The sequence below is a fragment of the Anastrepha ludens genome, chromosome 3 (genome assembly GCF_028408465.1).
Source record: "Anastrepha ludens isolate Willacy chromosome 3, idAnaLude1.1, whole genome shotgun sequence".
NCBI lineage: Eukaryota > Metazoa > Arthropoda > Insecta > Diptera > Tephritidae > Anastrepha > Anastrepha ludens.
The window spans coordinates 33,105,115-33,124,433 of record NC_071499.1 but is presented as its reverse complement, the minus strand read 5'-3'; the positions used below and the strand labels follow the sequence as shown (position 1 = coordinate 33,124,433).

The 19,319-nt window shown below is 36.4% G+C and overlaps 2 protein-coding genes across 7 annotated transcripts in view; one reads left to right on the top strand and one right to left on the bottom strand.

Annotated features, from left to right (window-relative positions):
• The window catches only part of LOC128857367 (cytokine receptor-like), an 83,253-nt gene extending 67,660 nt beyond the window's left edge, over positions 1-15,593 (bottom strand). The window contains exons 1-2 of one of the 6 annotated variants that reach the window (XM_054093095.1): positions 15,154-15,593; positions 10,910-11,219 (exon numbers count right to left, since the gene is read on the bottom strand). In XM_054093095.1, coding sequence (XP_053949070.1) covers positions 10,910-11,007 — 98 coding nt within the window. In that variant the 5' untranslated portion in view covers positions 11,008-11,219; positions 15,154-15,593. Of the gene's footprint in view, positions 1-10,909; positions 11,220-14,401; positions 14,807-15,153 lie in introns of those variants that run through there. The other 5 variants (XM_054093097.1, XM_054093098.1, XM_054093096.1 and 2 more) reach the window with 5 other exon arrangements.
• Positions 15,594-15,926: 333 nt separating this feature from the next.
• Positions 15,927-17,353, top strand: LOC128857366 (B9 domain-containing protein 1). The gene is made up of 3 exons (XM_054093094.1): positions 15,927-16,555; positions 16,616-16,849; positions 16,910-17,353. The coding sequence occupies exons 1-3, from the start codon at positions 16,294-16,296 to the stop codon at positions 16,996-16,998; spliced, it is 585 nt and encodes a 194-aa protein (XP_053949069.1). The 5' UTR covers positions 15,927-16,293; the 3' UTR covers positions 16,999-17,353.
• Positions 17,354-19,319: the final 1,966 nt, after the last annotated feature.

Here is a 19,319-nt window from a genome sequence, read left to right as displayed (position 1 = left end):
TTGTTTGGAGTCTAAGCCTCGTTCTGGGCGTCCAAAAAAACTGACGGAAAGAGAAGAACGCAACATAACTATTCTTGTGAATTCTAATCCACGACTAACAGCAAGCCGAATTTCAAAAGACATAGAAGTAAAATACCAAAAGTAAGTACATCCAGATACAGTAAGAAAAATTCGAAAAAGAATCGGATTTCACGGCAGAGTGGCCCGAAAAAACCCTTCATATCACGAGTAAATCGACTTAAGCGGATGGCTTTCGCCAAGGAATACGTAAACAAGCCACCTGAGTTTTGGAATAGTGTGATTTTTTCAGATGAGAGCAAGTTTTGCATTTTCGGGATAAAAAGTCGTAAAATTATTTGGAGGAAAAACGGAACGGCACTTGGAAAGCAAAATCTGGTACCTACGGTAAAGCATGGGGGAGGAGGTGCCATGATATGGGGGTGTATGGCTAGTTCGGGCGTTGGAAATATACAGTTTTTTGAGTCGATAATGAACAGACATGATTATCTCGATATTTTAAAAACGAATTTGAGAGAAAGTGCAATCAAACTGGGACTCGGTGAAAGATTTGTTTTCCAACAGGACAACGACCCGAAACACACAGCAGAGATTGTTGGGTTGTAGTTGTTGTATAATGTTCCAAAACAACTTCGCACACCCCCACAATCACCTGACCTTAACCCCATTGAGCACTTATGGGACGTTCTAGAAAAAAAAAATACGAGAGCGTACAATAACTAGCAAGGAAATGCTTAAGAACGCGCTTAAAGAGGAATGGGAACCCATAAGTCCAGAAATAACAGCCAACCTAGTTGGATCAATGAAAAGACGCCTCCTAGAAGTCATAAAAAGCCGGGGATATCCAACTAGCTATTAATTTTAAAACATTTCTATGATCTTAAGCCTTTTATTTTATTATTATTGAAGTGAACGCAAACTTTTTCCGTTTAGTTTGAATGGCCTTTTTAATTTTATGTGATCTCATTTTAAATTTGATTTTGTTATTGGTAGCGAAATATGTGTGATAGTTACGTTTAAGTGAACTTGATAAAACTCATTAAAAAAAAATTCTGAAATATTTATTGTTTTGAACTTTTTCTAATGCAAAGAATATTTGCATAGGTGAACGCAGACTTTTTCTACTATGTGTATGTATGTGTAAGGTATGCATGTACATTTGGGGCATTACTCTCCGTGTAAAAAAATTGATACTGTTTTTCCATAGGAGTTATAAAACTTATTATATTCTAAGATTTCCGTCAAATATTTCGCTAAAAATTTAAAGATTTACGTAAACTGATCTCTCATTTTTTTATTCCGCTGATAAAATGTTTAAACCTTTTTATGCAGACCTTCGAAGATTAAACTTTCCCATCATTTGAGGTGATTTTATTAAAGAATTATTTTTAAAAACTTAATTAAAATCAGTGCAAAATATTGCTCTAACGAAACGTTAGTATTCGTACTCGTATTTTACGACCGTTTGCAAATCAATCGAAGCGGCGCTATGTTTTAGGAAACAGGTACAGGATATTTTTAGAATATAACTCGAAAAGTTATGGAAATTCCACTCTGATATTATTGGGGATTACTGATTATTATCTATTAATAAAAACAAAGAAGAAAACAAATTAGGGCGGATGATTTTTCAAAAATAAAAACAAAATTGTTAACAAAAGTTTTGAAAAAAAAATACAGTTTGACAAACATTGTTTTAAAAAACTCATATTTCATCCTAAGAATAAAAATTATAAAAGTGTTTAAAGTAAGATATTTCAATTAAATAAACTCTACATTAAATCTCAAACTTATTTACTTACTTTCAAAAAAATTTTTTTTAAAAGTATTCTATCTCAAAATAATAAAAAATAAAAATGTAAAGACGGAACGAAAATGAAGGGTTTTTTTTGATATTCAAAGAAAAATTATATTTTTTGATATAAATGATCGGATGTTTACTTCATTATAAAGAGGAAAGTATGCCGTTAACAGTGGAAAATAACATCAGGCAAATGATCACCATGACCACGCTTATAGGACAATATCCTTTTCATGAAATTTTCCATAACCGAATTGCAAAGTGGCTGCCCTATGTCCTCGATAGCTTCACGAATTCCATCTTTGAGGTCTTGAATCGACTCTAGGCTATTGGCGTAGACCTTCTCTTTCACGTGGTCCCAAAGAAAAAAGTCACAAGGTATTAAATCACAAGATCTCGGCGGCCAATTGTGATCACCTCTTCCATAGATAACACAGTCCGGAAACTTTTCCCGTAAAAGATCAATGATTTCGTTGTTGGGTGGCACGTAGCGCCGTCTTGTTGAAAATAAACGTTGTCCAGATTAATACCATCCAAAATACCATCCATAAAAAATCGTTAATCATCGCTCGATAGCGCAATTCATTAACTGTAACTGTTGCTCCAATGACTCCGCCGCACCATAATCCACACCAAACAGTCACACGTTGAGGATAAGAGGCTTTTTAACAATAACTCTTGGATTTTCTGAGCCCCAGATCCGACAATTTTGCTTGTTGACGAAGCTACCGAGGTAGAAATAGGCCTCATCACTCAAGATGATTTTTCGATGGAATTCCGGATCATTTTCATGCATTTCAACGACCCAATCAGCAAAGACACGACGTTGTTGCTGATCGGCCGGCTTGAGTTCTTGTGCTAACTGGACTTTATAAGCCTTAAGACCCAAATCTTTATGCAAAATACGGTGTAATGACATTTGTGGAATGCCTAATTCCAAAGAACGACGAGGAATGGACAAATCTGGGTTTTCTTTAACACTTTCGGCTACAACAGCAATATTTTCGGCTGTTTTTGAGCGACGTGCACGGGTTTTATTCTTCGCATCACTAAATTGTCCCAACAGCTCGAATTTTTTCACCATTTCTGTATTGCGGTCCGACAAGGTGCTTCGCGATGACCCAAAAATGTTCGAGTTTTACGAACCGTCTCTGCCAAATTTTCACCATTTTTATAGTGAATTTTAATAGTTTCAATGCGTTGTTTAAGCGTGCATCGTTCCACTTTTATTAATGGGGTAGTTTCTACTTGTCAAATATCAAAAAATGACAGCTTCAAAAGTGACATCTACCGAAATAGCGAGCTATTTAAAATAACACCTGTTATTGGAAAACCTGTATTATATAAATGTTTGTAGGGAATTTCTTCAATGTTTTGTTTGCTAAGCATACAGACTGCTACTTTTTGACGTAAATTATTTAATTCTGTGGTTGACCAGCACTAATTTTTCTCTTCCTTATTGAAATAAGTGCGACCACTTTTTATCTTGGCGTCTTATCATCTTATCGAAGCTCTAGAATCTCGGTGCGGTGCTGCAATTTTTAAGAATTTTCAGTTTCGTTCAACATAGCAATACTTTTATTTCGAGGGTCCAATGGAAGGCTTTTTCAAGGGAAATTGTGAGCAAAACAAAAATGACAACAATTATTCCAAGCCAACGCTAAGTACCTTAGGCTTATTCGCTTATTCATGTTGTTTCATAATCGAACATAAAAATTCTGCTTTTTTCTTTTGTTTGTGAGAACAGTCAAATAATAAAAAACAGTGTAGCGCACAAACAACCAAACAAAACAGTCAAGTGGCGTTTTCATGGCTTTTTAATCGCCACCTTTTTGTTCTCCAATTTGTTTGTTTGTTTAGCTGTCATCATGTTGTCCCCAAGGTAGATACATCAATCGCTCACCGATCTACACACATAAGCGTGTCCAAGCATTTTCACATTTTTCTGTTTTTTTTTTTTGTCGTTTTTACTACTGTGGTTTCTTCATTCTATCTTTTTTCCTCGCACTCTTTCAATGCTTTAATGGATTGCTTTGTTTTCGGTTGTGTTTGAGTTTGCGTGGATAAATGTACCAATGATGAGTTTGTGATGACTTAGGGCAGATCTTCAAGATTTTGTTAATCTTTTAAAGTCATCTTAAATGTCGCCACTTATAACACTTTCATTCGTTTTGTAAGATATTTAAGTATTCAGCTCATTAGTATGTGATTATGGCCTTTATTAATTTATTCGTACTATTAAAATAAGATAAGGAAGCGCCCTGAAATGACACAAGCCAAGCCAATGAGAACAAAAACCACTCTATTCCAGTCATCCCTTTTTTGCAGGTTATGCGACACAATTTTATAGTATCACGAGCTTTATGAATCATATATACATACTTGGAGACATAACTTTAAGACTTGACAATTTTTTAGTTTGTTATTTAATTCTAACAATTTTTCTATGAAAATAAAGTCCATTCTACTACAAAAACCATATGAATCCACGTTTCAAACTTTGTGCAAATTAAATCGAGTTCACAATTTCGAGTATGCAGGGTTATAGTTCATTGAGTTTAGGTATATAGGGTCCGGCACTCGAAGTATAATCAACTTCAGACCGATCACGCAGCTGATGCACGGGCATCAGTTGTCTGTTAGTTGGCAAAATTGTTTACAAGCGCGCGGAAGCATTTTGCCGAGAGCAAACGCGAAAAAGGAAATCAGTAATGGATTTCAAACGTAATAGTGTGATTGCATTATATTTGGTAGGAAAACCACAAACAGCGATTGTTCGGGAGCTCCAGCGCCTTAAAGTAAATAAAGTTTTTTGTACTCGAGAAACGTCATGGAGGTGGTCATCAAAAGTCTGCAACGTCACGGGAAAGAGTTGAAAAAGTGAAGAAACGACTTGAGCAAAATCCCCGAGGAAGTGCCAATCAAATGGTGTAAGAACTCAAAATGTATGACCGTAGCATCCACCGCACACTGAAAAATGATCTCAAAGTCAAGCCTTACAAGATCCAAACGGCTCATGATCTCACACCAAACCAGCAACAAGTCAGACTTGAGAGAGCGAAGGAGTTTCTTCGCTTGGCCGAAAACGGTCAATTTCCGAAAATTGTTTTTTGTGTTTGAGCTGCTGTAACCGCAGATGGGCGCTCTCCAATCGTTTTCATCAAAAATGGCATCAAGGTAAAAGCGAAATATTATCGGAAAAGTATTCTGGAGGTTGCTTTGAAGCCGTGGACAAACAAACATTTCGGTGGCAGACCATGGACGTTTCAACAGAACTCGGCACCGTCTCACAAAGCTCGAGTGAACCAAGAATGGCTAAATAACAGCGTTCCGAACTTCATGACGTCCTCACAATGGCTCTCAAATTCATCAAAGGCAGCTTGCGATTCGTTTCTGGACCGTCTCAAGGCCATAGTCAAGGCAAAATGTGGTAATATCGAGCAAAAGTAAATTAATTCTTAATTTTGTATTATTTTCACACAATTTTTACTATGAATTGAATAAAAGTAATTTTCCAAACTAAATTTATGGCCTTATTAATTGGTTACACTTCGAGTGCCGGACCCTGTATGTACAACACCGTCACAAAGTTTAAACTTGGTTTAAATGGTTTGTGTGGTTTTTGTAGAAGAATGTGCAGTATTTTCATAACAAAATTTATTAAGAAACAAAAAAATTGTCAAAACTTGTATATAAATCATAGTACGATAGTTATTTAACGCTGTAGCCAAATGGATGGCTCATGACAACTATTCGGAAGTGCACGGGTTCGATCTGCGGGCTTGCAACACCAAATGATACCAAATGTACCTCCGAGTGGATTTCTGCTATGAAAAAACGCTCCTCATAAAAACCATCTACCATTCGTAGTCGGCTTAAAACATAGGTAGGTTGTGGAATGGTAGGACCATTTGTGGAACGCAATAAAGGTTGTAAGCGCATATTACACACATACGAATATGGCGGCCGCCGTAGCATCCGTGCATGAAAAACCAAAATGCAGAAACGTTTTTTCTAATAGCGGTCCCCCTCGGCAGGCAATGGAAAACCAAGAATTAAAGAAACAAGATTGCGCCCATCAGAGTCCGTGACGTCGCATTAGCTGAGTCGTGTAGTGTTGCCAACCATTTGCTCTTCGCTGTTAAATTTAGTGCTTCTTTATACGAAAATTTTTATGTGAAAATTTTTAAAGTTGGTGTTTGTTTCTCTTTTTTAATTTAAAGCTACCGAAACTGTAAATTAATATACAAAAAAAAACTTTATTATTAAACAAAAGAACGTTAAAAAAGGTCACTCCGAGAAGATTTTAGTGTTAATGAAAATTTGTTGATTCTTATAAAATTTGTTATTTTGAAAGTGAAAATTTAATTTTTTTTTAGAATATTAAACCTTCTTTCAACTCTTCTTAACATTGAAAACCTTTTTACACATTTTAAAAAGCGTTTGAATGCGAATTAAAACCACAGAGGTGTAATCGTTTCTTCCGGTCTTCAATCCTTAGTGGGACATAGAGCATCAAGAGGTGTATTCGTAGTAAAAATAAGCAACAAAATACTACTGAAGAAACTATAACTGCATTTTTACAAAAAGAGTACCTTATCGAGTTACATGACCTGAAATATAGCAAAAAAGTCGTTCCCTTAACAAAAGAGTTTCTCTTAACAAAAAAAAACTCTTAAATTAAATTGTGCATAACCTTAACTCATTTATTTAAAAAAGCGCACATTTTAAAGACAATTTGTCACGCATACACAGTTCTTAAAGTAATTCAATAAAAATTTGGTATTTTATTTTCTTTAAATGGACATTTTAAAGCGTTTTTATATCCAAAGCTAGGCAACACTGCAGTAGCGAGAGTAAGATTTGACTGCTGAAAGCAGAACCGCAATCGCGGGCAATGCGACCAGATGTTAAAAAAAGAAAAAGCTAATATTTTACTAATATATATTTTACAAAATTATAAACATTACTTTTAATTAGAACGGGCTAGAAAAATGTCATGAAAAAAGAGACTAAAAAACAAAAAAAATGCTAAATCAAACTACGAAAATGGTAATCTGGCCATATGCTAAAACGACGTACATAACTCATTGTCAAATTCGCTGAGAGCAAGGTAACGGTACCGCGATAGGCGCCATCTCATTTTTCTTTCCATCATGATGGCAAACCTCCGAAAGTATTTCTGCCATGAAAAACTCCTCATAAAAATTAAAAAAAATGTCTGCCGTTGGGAATCGGCTTAAAACTGTAGGTCTTTCCATTTGTGGAACAACAACAAGAGACACACCACAAATAGGAGGAGGAGCTCGGTCAAACACCTAACAGAAGTGTACGCGCCAGTTATTAATTTTTTGTATTTTTATATTGTACATACATACATATATAATTTACAATTGGGCTTAGCAATTCGAGCTTAAAATACAAATAAAACTGCTTTGTTTTTAATCAAAATAAATTATTCCAATTTTTCGTCATAAGCAACGCAAAATATATCGAGATAAGCATTTCAAGGCATGAATTTGACTAGAATAACAACTTGCTTACGTACATACATAGTACTTATTAAATTGTTCATGGAAAAAAAGTTTATTTTCAATGTTAAGTTAAGTTCGACAGAGATTCATTCTATCGTTTTGAAAAAGTGTTTGAATTCTATTTTAAGAAAACAAATAAAATAAATTGCGTATGCATTTATGAACAAATTATAGAATAGGGGATGTACATACATATGTACATAAGTGTTTTTCTGCAATCAATTAGGTTTCTACTTTAAATTTTCTAATTTCTTTTCAAAAACGACCAAAGCTGACTTAAGCACTTCTTTGTTTTCAGCACAAGCCTGTTTACGTTGAAAAAGGTGTAATTTTAAATGGCAGATGTCAGATTCGACGTGGCAAGTTTTGGGTTGTCTTTTTACATTCGAACAAGTTTGTACAAATACTCGTACATATAGTACATACATATGTACACATATTTAAAACATGTTAATATATCAATACTTGTAGAAACTGCTTTTTCTGGTACATAGGATCGATTTGCATGCAATCGCGAATTTAAATTTATAGTAAGCCAAGGATAAATGCATAAATTCGTTGTAAAACATTTTGAATAAAATTTTGTGGTGGAATAAGTTACTCGTTTAAATGCATAAAATGTTCAAAATATATGTACGTGTGTGTGTTTAACCTCATTTACCGCGTCGCACACTTGGTGCAAGTTATTTGGAAAAGTTAGACAACTGGCGGTAACGTAAACACCACCCAACGTGAACTCTTTGCTAATTTACAAAGTGGGGAAGCTACGTAAGTGCCAGTTTTTCACTGCTGGTTTAACTGTGGAGCGATTCCATGTCTGGTAATTCAAGTATTTTTTTTATATTGTCGTAAATGCTTCTGGAAATTGGCTGATCCCATGGGGTGCTTGCTATAATAATACCGACCATCAACCACACGTCTTTTCTTGCAAGTTTTAGAAGAAGGTTCGACAGTTTTCTGTTCGGTCTTGTCACAAAGCACTTTGCAGTTCTGCTGCGTTCTAGACCAGGCCATCGCTCTATATGTAAATTGCATACATAATCGCTGATCCCATTCAGGATTTCTGCAAAACTCATTCCGATTATTGGCTGTGATCCCTATGGCTTAATCGCCAATCCGCAGTTGGCCAATTCATCCGTAATTTAATTTTTTTGTACACCGCGGTGTCTAAGTACAAGTTTTTACCGTCTCGCGGCAGAATTAAACTTCTTCTCATTCTTTAAGATTTGCTTGGCTTTCTCCAGTGCCTTCAGCGCACCCTGACTGTCCCTAAAGACTTAAATCTGTTTCCCGCTCCATTTCCACTCAATTACCCATTCTGCTACTTTCAGATTGGCAAATATTTCCGTTTGGAAAACAGTTGCCATTCCTCCCACTGCGTAATGATACTTATTACTATCGTTTAAATACTTGGACCCATCGGCGAAAAATATATCAGTCAAATCTCTTTGAATGCACTCTGAATTACACCATTGCTCACGCAATGGCAAGAATTTGACAGTGATACTGTTGATAACACCTTAAAGATTTCTCTGTGTCCCGAAGTTCCATCTTTCTGCCAGAAGTCATATTTACGGAGTATACACATTACTTTTTTTGCTTCCTGCTGTATCTCAAAACCCAAGGGAAGCAAAACGAGCATAGCATTTACGGCATCGCCGGAGCTTGTATTCTAGCATTACGGCTGACGTGTGTGCTTAACCATAGTCCGTCGCCACCAAACCACAGAAGCGTAAGTGATGATTGGTCTGTGCATTTCCAATAGACCATAGCAGGTTTCAGACACGGTATTGTTGAAAAATCTTCCATCCACCTTCAGGGAAACATGTCTTGTTCTTGTTGTTGAAGCAACATAAACATTCACCATACATATACGGCGAATGCTGCTGAAGTGACAGTCTTTCGCCCGATACAAATCCGGGTCGTTCTGGTTAACTAGAACCGACTGTCGTGGGAATGGCGAAACATGTGTCTTCCAAGTCAGTTTTTTATCCAAGATTACTTCTAGTTATATAAATTCGTCAGCAAGACTGAGTGTCACACCTTTCAGTGCTGGACTCGACTAAGTACATCCAATTTCCGTTTTCTCGTGAACAAGACTAAGGTAGGTTAGGTTAGCCTGGTTGGCAATAAGCCACGCATAGACCTTTTGGTACCTAGCGATACCAGATGGAGGCCGACCTCTATGAATACCTAAAGTAGACATCATGTAGGATGTCAGCGCTTTTGGCGAATCTAAATAGAGCTGGGAGCTCCGCTTTTGAGACGTCCTCCAGACCCTCAAACAGTGTGGATCCCAGGCATTTTAGTCGCGTTTTTAAAAATGCCGTAAAAACACACAGAAGGTGTTCTAAAGTTTCCTCAACATCCTCTCTGCATTTCCTGAATTTGTCCGTGTTAGCAATCAATATCTTGTACGCATGTGCAGCCAATAGATTATGACCTGTTAGCATACCTATGATAGTTCTGCAGTCCTTTCGCGAGAGCTTAAGTACGATTTGAGTCAGCTTTTTGTCGTTAGTTTTACACATGACTTTTGCTGTTTTGCATGTGGTCAGATTAGTCCACCTAGCTCCCACTCGCCTTTTCATGTGGTCGACCATTTCATTGTATATTGTATTTAGCGGTTTTGGTATGTCGTTCTCTTGCTCAAAAGGTAGTCTTTCAGCACTTTTTGCTGTCTCATCTACTAGTTCGTTCCCCATAATGCTTTTGTGACCAGATACCCAGTAGATATGCAGCCTACTGTTTGCGGCTAGCCTTTCTATGGCCTCCCTGCTCCGTCGAACATTTTTGGACTTAATACAATATGAGCTTATTGCTTTTATTGCTGCTTGACTGTCCACGTATATATTAATTGTTGAGTTCTCTCTTGTTCTAGTGTAGGCTAGCTCTGTGGCTTTCCCCATAGCAAAAACTTCCGCTTGGAAAATACTGCTGTGGTCTGGCAACTTGATAGGCTGCCTTATCCCTAGTTTTGAGCAGTAAATACCCACTACCACTCCGTCTAAGGTTTTAGAGCCGTCTGTATTGATGTGAAAAGTTCTATGGCCAGGCTTCATGCCTTTGTGCCATCTCTCCTCTTCAATTGTAGTGCGAAACCTTCTCTCCCAATTAAAGTACGGAGTCATGTAGTCCGTTAAGACTAAGGTAGTTTAGTTCGGATTGAAGGAAGAACCTTATCTCGAGCCCCAGTCATCGATTTCATCTAGAATTCTCTGCACTTTCATACTAAACCTTTTTAGGTATTAACCGATGCTAGCGCTCAGTTATTGTTCACATATGATTGGACATGAAGTTCGAGTTGCTGCATCTCCGTTAGCAGAGAATCCACCACAACAACGACGAAACACTACAATAGCGGAGAAAGAACACCGACTTGGGGATATCCTTGCTTGACCCTGACGGTAATTAGTCCGTTACTGAAAACTTTTACTAAATTTTAATTCCAGTCGTATTACAAAAACTTTATCTGCACATACTCGTATATAAATAAATATGAATTAAAATATTAAATACGGATATTAAAAAAAACTGAAAACTAATATTTACTTACCCGATTGAATGGGTACTTGTACTCGTATACGCTGTTTTCAAACTTTGCTCTGGTTTTTGTGGCATGTTGTTATTTTCAATGCAGAATAGTTGTTTCATAATTTATTTATGAACTCATTTATAAAGAATTATTTTTATTGACAAAATGTAATATCATATACATATACATATGTATTTATAGGTAAAACTCATTTGAATTGACGACAATCCTTTGCATTTGTTTATTATTTAATACCTATTTTTATTGGAACTTTTTTCTTACTTTTGTAGGTATATTTTTACACATTCAATTCACAACTTTGCTGGATTAACTATAAAACGACAAAATGTACGTATGTATCAGTTAAAATTTTCTATCAAGCAGCAATGAAAGTTTATTTTAAGTGTATTCTTTAAAAAAAAAATTGCACAACAAATTTTAGCGCTTAAATTTCAAGACCGTTCGTTATGTTAATGAACCAACTTTCCGTTAATATATAAATACCGATTCGATGCAACTGAATTATTTTATAGCAACAGATGCTCGCGCGAATTGGCCTATTTTTCAGAGAAAAAATGTTTCTAAAAATTTGTCAATTGAATTAATATAAAATATTTCTCAGAACTTTACTGATAACATTATACATATGCTACATCTTTATGTACAATTTTTCCAAGTACAATTCGTCCGACTTGTTCTATTTGCAAAAATTTCCACTGTGCTCTTCTATCAAACACGGCAGTCGATTCGTTATGTTACCAGAACGACACGGATGTATATCCGGCTAAAGACCATCACTCTAGCAGCAATCCTCAAACATTTACGGGGAATGTTTATACTGTTAACACAGCATAGCCAATATGTTCATATGTATGTACGTTTGTAATAGATATTTTGAACAGAATTGCAAATAATCTGTCAAACTCAAAAAGTAAATGTAGTAAAAAATCCCAAAAGATGTGTGGTTTTCTCTGTTCAGTTTTATGTAGAGGTTGAGTAATTGGCTAGCTGCATTTTAAAATTCTATAAAAAATATAATATATTTTTTATATTTTTCTATATAACGAATTCTCTTTTTTTTTTTAGACTTGCTATAAAGAAGTTTCACAGTAGATAGAGATTAGCATTTCGTCCTTAACATCTTTCTATGCTCTCTAATATACTCCAATATCCGAATACCGTGTTTCTAATGACAAGCGACAGAATCGACGGGAGTCGTTAGACCATTCTTTCTTTGCCTTTAGGGATTGCCGATTGTGCCCCCCAGTAAGGACTTTGCTTGACTTAGCCCTAAAGTGTGGTACTACCCTGAATCGCGTAGGCTTATCTCTTCACCTTTCAACTCTTCTTTGATGGTGCTTTTCCCTCATTACCAAACAAGGTTATTTTCGTATTGGGTTACAAATATACAGATTTATAATTTTCCTATTACTCTTTTGTTATCCTCATTGACTATTCGTAGGTATACTGACAGGCCACAATTTGCTACCTGCACACGCACACAAGATAGAAATCGCAAACAACGATAACTGCAGATTTTGCATTGATTTGATTCGCACGACAGTCGGTTCTACGTAACCAGAACAACCCGGATTTATATCCGTCCAAGGGCTGTTACTTCAGCAGCATTCCCGTATATTATGGGAAATGTTTATGCTACTACTACAACAACAACAACAACAACAACAACAACAACATAAGGGAACTCTAGAAAACCTTCCACGTTCTTCTCCTACATTAGCTAGAACCCGAATGAAATGCCTAGGAGGTCTACAAAATGTCAAGTTCGAATGTCTTTCGGGTTTTGAGCTTCAGGGCTTACTTAGATTCGCAAAGGACGCAGGCTTATCTCAAAAAGTCTACTACAAGGAAACGTAAAAGTTAAGCTCCATCTGGTACCACCAAGGACCAAATAGGTCCATGTGATGGCTTTCAGCTAGCCAGGTCCACCTAACCTAACCTATCTATCTCCATCTTGCGGTATGGAACACCTCAATAGCAGCAATCAAAAGGCATCATCTACGAGGCCACAAAGTACCTTTACAACATTGCGACTGGTTTCCAAACATGCTGTTTTCAACGGGTTTGCAAAAACCAAAATGGAAACTGCTAAATAAAGTTTCAGCCAAGAAAAAGTTAGCATTTGGTGCACGATAGTGAGCCAACTCATTAATTGATTACTAAAAATTACACTTTATTGTTGTTGTTGTAGCAGTATACTTAACCCTATCAGTGTAGTGTACACGTAGATTACCGGTCATCTTCGTTTAGCTCATCTAACGGTAGGCACAGGGAACTTGTTGTTTGGACAGATTGGGTCCAGAGGGAGAGAGGCGTTAGATAAGTCGGTTTGACGGGCAAGTGAAAAGGAAGTTAGTGTCGTGCGGGGGCATATGTTTGAGGGTTTTGGACTTTAGTAGCAATTGCAGGTGTGTGCGCAAAGAAGGACAGCACACTGTCAAAGGTTACTCCCAAAACTTTGGGGTTGTTAACAGTTGGTGTGTTATCAACTTTGACCTTCCGTTGCAGTTTGACCTCCTTCGTCCAGGTGGTAAAGAGAGGAAAAATTGTAGATTCCTTGCAGTGAAAAAGCGAGAAAGACAGGTGAGGTAATCTTTTACTTTGGCGCACAGGCCATCAATGTCATAGGAGACTCTCTCTGGTGTATGGAGGAGCTTCGCTATGTAGAAGTTGAAAAGCAAGGTTGAAAGGACACCACCGTGCGGAACACGTTGCTTTTTCTTCCTCTGTTTACAGATTTGGTCTCGAAAGATTACTGACGAGTGCCGACCAATCAGATAGTTCGCGGACCACCTCTTCAACCCTAACGGGAGTGGCGACTGTAAAATGTCATCTAGTAGCGTGAGTGGCTGACAGTGTCGAAAGCCTTCTTCAGGTCTAGTCGTCTCGCAGGGGCGGTTTTGGTTAAACCCGCAGTTTATCTGGGTGTTTTTGGCGGTGAGTGCTGTGGTGATACTGTTTACTCTTCGGAAGCCATGCTAATGTGCGGCTGGAGTCAGATTTTCGTGTTGAATGGGAGTAGGAGGGTCTTCAAGAGTCTTCACTACTGGGGAAAGGAGAGTTATCGACCGATAAGATTCCCCTTAAATATTATTTCCGTTAAGTTTATTCAGTAAAATGTCCAAACAAAGAACACTCAATGATAATCTCTCTAAACGTACCCCTCACGGAAAATTCCATTGCGTTAACAAAATTATATTTGTCACTTCAGCTGTACTCCCCAAAAAATTAGGAAATTTGTTTATGCTAAAAACGTCACCGGGAGAATCCTGATGTTTGTATGTATGTTGATGAGGAATATTTAAATTTTTACAACAACAATCAAGGGTCCATTGCAAATCTTGCATTCGAGTACTTTTTCGGATGCTTTTCTTTGAGACCGAGTGATGGCAAATTCTGAGAAATTTCGTTATTGGTATTTGTTACTGGAAAAATTGTATAACAAACCTATGTTTACGTTCCATTAACAAGAAAAACCGCAAACACATTTACCTGCTCTCTAATCGTTCCGTAAATTGGTATGCGCACATATACACATACACATGCTTGTAGATATGCACATATAAATTAATGTTTACACTGAATTTTCAACTTATTTCAGGTTGTATATAAACCGCTAATTGAGCTTATCGTCGAAAGTTAACCGAAAATTAATTAGCTTTGCATGAAACTATTTATTTGAGCACCTCTCGATTTAATTTGTTGCGCACGCATATTTCCATAACTCCTCTTTTTTCCAAGCCCGCTTACGCAAAATTTTTAGCAGTTAAAAAGCTCTTACATACATATATTCCTACAAGGAACAAAGGGCCGTACATATGTATGTAGTATGTATAAAATATAGGCGAATTTGCCCTGTCACTGCTGATGCTCTGCAATCACTGTCAACGATGTTGCCTATTTATGGAGTGTAGGTATAAGCGTTGTTGTTAACAAGTGTCCGTTGCTGCTGGTGCTATATTTGTATGCGTGTAGGCTCATATGTGTATACACCTGTATCTCCATATAAGCTACTACCTGAAACCCGACAAAAATTTGCGAATATCTACCAAAAATTCAAATAATAGATAAAACCCATTAGCTCGTTGAAGCGAATAATTAAACAAAATTAGCGCTCATTTTAACTCTTCACAGTAATTCCATTAATTTTCTTCTAAGTATTTGGGTGAAATCATTATGATACTTTTTCTATTAAAGCCGTTTGCCAAGTTTCTACTATTGCCGTCGGCGTTGTTGTTGACTACCTTGCTGATGTTTTGCCATTTATGCGCATGTTGCTAACTTATTGTTGTTGTTATTGACGTTAACGAATTGTTTCGTACGAGATTTGTATTGTTGTTTTTGTGCTCGTTGTATTTGTTATTGTTGCCAAGATGCTGCAACTTATTTTTCCCCGATTAATCGAACTCACTCTCACACTTTTCATTTGCTTTGTTTTTCCCCGCTACTCGGATTTTACATTGCACCATATATTGAAAAATTCACAATTTGCATGTTCACTACAATAACTCAAACATAATTTACGCACACTTTCAATGCATTTTTCTTTTATTTTACTAATCAAAAACACGTATCACGGGCATTACAAACGCACAACAGGTTCATTCGCTGCCAATAACTATTATCGACGCAGACCACGAACAATTGTGACTTTACCCGAACGAGCAATGAGAAAAACTCAGACGAATTACATGAGCCCAAAGTTTTATATGCTGTTGTTTGCAGCGCTGTTACGCTCTCTGTCTGCACCAGACTTGCCAACTACGGAAATAATGTATTTTCTCAATTTTTTAAAACAGCTTTGTCGGCAAGAATTTTTTTAATAGCTACATTATTAGGGATCATAACTCTCAATTTTATGTCATTATAACAATGATTTATATTTTCTACATGTAAACATAATTTATTACCAAGCCTAGCAATTTGTTAACATTAGACATAAAAGATGTCCGAAAGGCCTGTTTAATATATGCATACAACTCTGTGCAGAATGCTGTCGTACGTAATTAAAAATAAAAATTTGGATTGACATCTGCGTAAGTATTCGGTTGTGATCTAAAGCATAAGCAAACAATTTTTCCATGAACTGTTCAACTGGAATCGCATTTTCTCGTTCTTTGGTCTATATATTGTCTGCCTACAATTGATCGCTAATACATTGATCGGTAATGCAGTTAAATGAGTTTGCCAAAATGTCCATTAAACATAAGTGGCAACTGCAACTACTATAGATAAATATTGTTGCCATAGCAATTAAGGCTATACAAACAATTGGCTCCACATTATTTTAACGTACAATAAGCACATCCGCTATACAACAAAAGTTCTTAAATAGTACAAAAACCAATAAATTCAATAATAAGAATTCAAATTCACTACCTGCCATGCCTGATTCACCAACCACAGCTAGTTATTTTAACATATTCATAACAGGACAAATAGAAGCTATGGAATTTCCTTTGGGCCCAAATGCAGCGGAAGTATTCTGCCGCTACGAAGTCGTGGCTGGGCCCGACTGGGAACTGATATCTGGGTCTCAAAATGGGATTTCTCAGACAGCATCCAATAAAAGTGGCTTCTTTAAAGATAAAATAGTTTTCAACTTTCCCTTAGAATGGACATTCAAGAGCACTACTCCATTTGGTTGTAAGTAAAAGTTATTTGCAATTATAAGCAAAACGTGGATTTATTGCTAGGCTCTCCTAGGGCCGCAGTTAATCATCAGTATATATGGCAAGACTCGTTGGGGTGCGGAAACAACGCTGGGCTATTGTCGCATTAATTTGCCGGTATTTGGGTCGCATACAGACGATGCAATAACTGCTCCCATACTTATCCCACGAAATACCAATATGGTGTCCGAATTGGCTAGTTGGATCACAGGTCGTAATCCCGAATTGAAGGATCCAAAAACGTTGTTAAGTAGCGGAAAATTAAAAGGTAATTCAAAATAAATTATTTACCGAAATGTGAAAAGAATTAACTAATAAATATTTCCAGGTATTTCAGCGGAGTCGTATGGCGAGGTGATCTTTAAACTCACTACTATATTAAGAGGTACGAATCGGCTGGGATATGACTGGGGTTGATTTGCAGAGTAGATTAATAATGAAAATGGAATTAAAATACTATTTAATAACTCTTATAAATATTGTTATATTTTTATGAAGGTAGTGTTCGAGCTGATAGCGATTAATATAATTAGCAGTCAACCAATTTGTAATTTGCTGTTCAACATGGCTAGGAAGGGTTTTGGCAAAATCTTATCTAAGAATATGGTAATGTGAGCTTAGGAGCAGCAATTTTGCCTAATTCCCTAGAGATGATATCATATCACCAAGGTCATCAGTTTTAAAAAGGTTTAATGTTCGAACTAACGATAAAACCCTTGAAAGGAAGGAGTGTGCACTTATACTGGTACATTGACAGCTCCCAAACTCGTCCTATAATAATTTTAAATCATCCAAGTTCATCGATGCATTCCTGTTTTGGCAACGCACGTCGGAAATTGTGAAAATGTTGACAATTTATTTCACTTATTTGCTAAGATGAATTTTTAACGTCTTTGTAAACAGTACTACAGTATAGTAAACTACAGCTCTCATCAAAATATTGATTACATTTGTGGTGAAATATTATATGTTAACACTAGAAGCACTCGAGGCCAGAAATATAAATAGCTACCCTTGTATAGCGCTGATATGAATTTTTTGTACTGGTTTGGTCCATTTAATTGTAAAATTTTATCTAAATTACTATAAAGGTTTTTTGACATTCTAGGTACCAAAAGGGAATGCTGTGTTCTTATTCTTGTTCTACTGCTGCTGCTACCTGTCCAATGTGACTTACTGTAAATTAGACGTTCCCACGACAGCCGGTTCTACATAACCGGAACGACCCGGGTTTATATCCGGCCAAGGACTGTCACTTCAGTAGCATTCCTCGTATATGCACGGGGAATGTTTATGCTGCTACAACAACAACTGTAAATTAGTATCGCTCCTTTGCGATTATCGGCCATCCGCTATAGAACCGAAATCAAAATAATGATGTTGGGTATATTCAATAACGCATTATAATGCGCAACGTACTTTTGCAGTGCTGGCAATGCGTTCAGAAATGCAAATATGGCAGTACTGCAATGCATCGCGTTCCAAAACGCCATTTTTGTATCAAACGTCGCGCATTATTTGCAGGAAAAATTTTAATACTGCCAATCTATCAATTGCAACACTTGTCACATTGGCAGTGCTGCCAGCGCTGCAATTACTGCGCATTTATAATGCGTTTCTGAATATACCCGTTTTAATGATGTTAGAGTCATCAATAGTGAAGTGCGGAGCGTTAATATGCACCTAATTTTTCGACAACTCCACCGTTAAGAGAAATAGCAATACACTCGTACCTTGTCGCATTTTAAACATTTGTATAGGTTTGGCCAATCGGCTATGGTGGAAAACAAAATTGTGCGAGCAACTTCAACTGACACGTCATCGGGTACTCGGCATCCGAACTCTGCCCTCTCTGCGTATTCACACACAAGCTAATCAGCTGATTCTTTCTACCAGAGTTCTTTTTAACGAAAGATGCTTGTTCTTTTCACCATGGTAGGTGCCGTATTTTTAGATTCCATGAACTAATAACGAAATAACGTAGAATATAAGTCTTGTCAACTCAGCTAAATTACGAATTAAAACAATTTTTTTTTTTTTTCAAAATTTTTTATTCGTATTACTTAATATTGGTAAAATGTAGAAATAAAGTAGAAGTAAAATGCAGTCTTTAAATTTGCCCTTTTTTAAACACCCGCTCTTTTGTTTCGACATACCTGCAAGAAAAATATAGACATTTTTAAATACGAAATTAACAAATAGAAATTCAATAAAATAAATTATAAAGAAATCAGTAAAATTACTATCATCAACATAAAAGTATGTCGGGAAAAGAAGACAATGGTATAAAAAGTATCATCAGTATCGTTTTGTATTAGAAAATGATTCGAGATGCGTTTGGCAATAAAGAAAATACAACTTTTCGAACTGAACAGCCATTTATGTACATTTTAATTACGTCTCGAATCTAAATTCGTATTGATTTCAGTTAATTATTTATCTTACCTGTTGTAACAATGGATGAGGCTACCATCCACACACAACCCCACAACCCACCAAGCATAGCTTTTTTAGTTCCAAAACTCAGAATTGTTCAACACCTACATACCTGTAATAAAAATGTGTTCAAAATTATAAAATTAAAAGGAAATAACTTAAAGGAAAATATATAATCCCGTGATGGGAAATCAGCAATTTTATTGTCAACATACAAAAATTATGTTGGGAAAAGAAGACCAATGTATAAAATATGTATATCATCATTATGCTATGCGAATGGCATTAACATCTATTTTTCA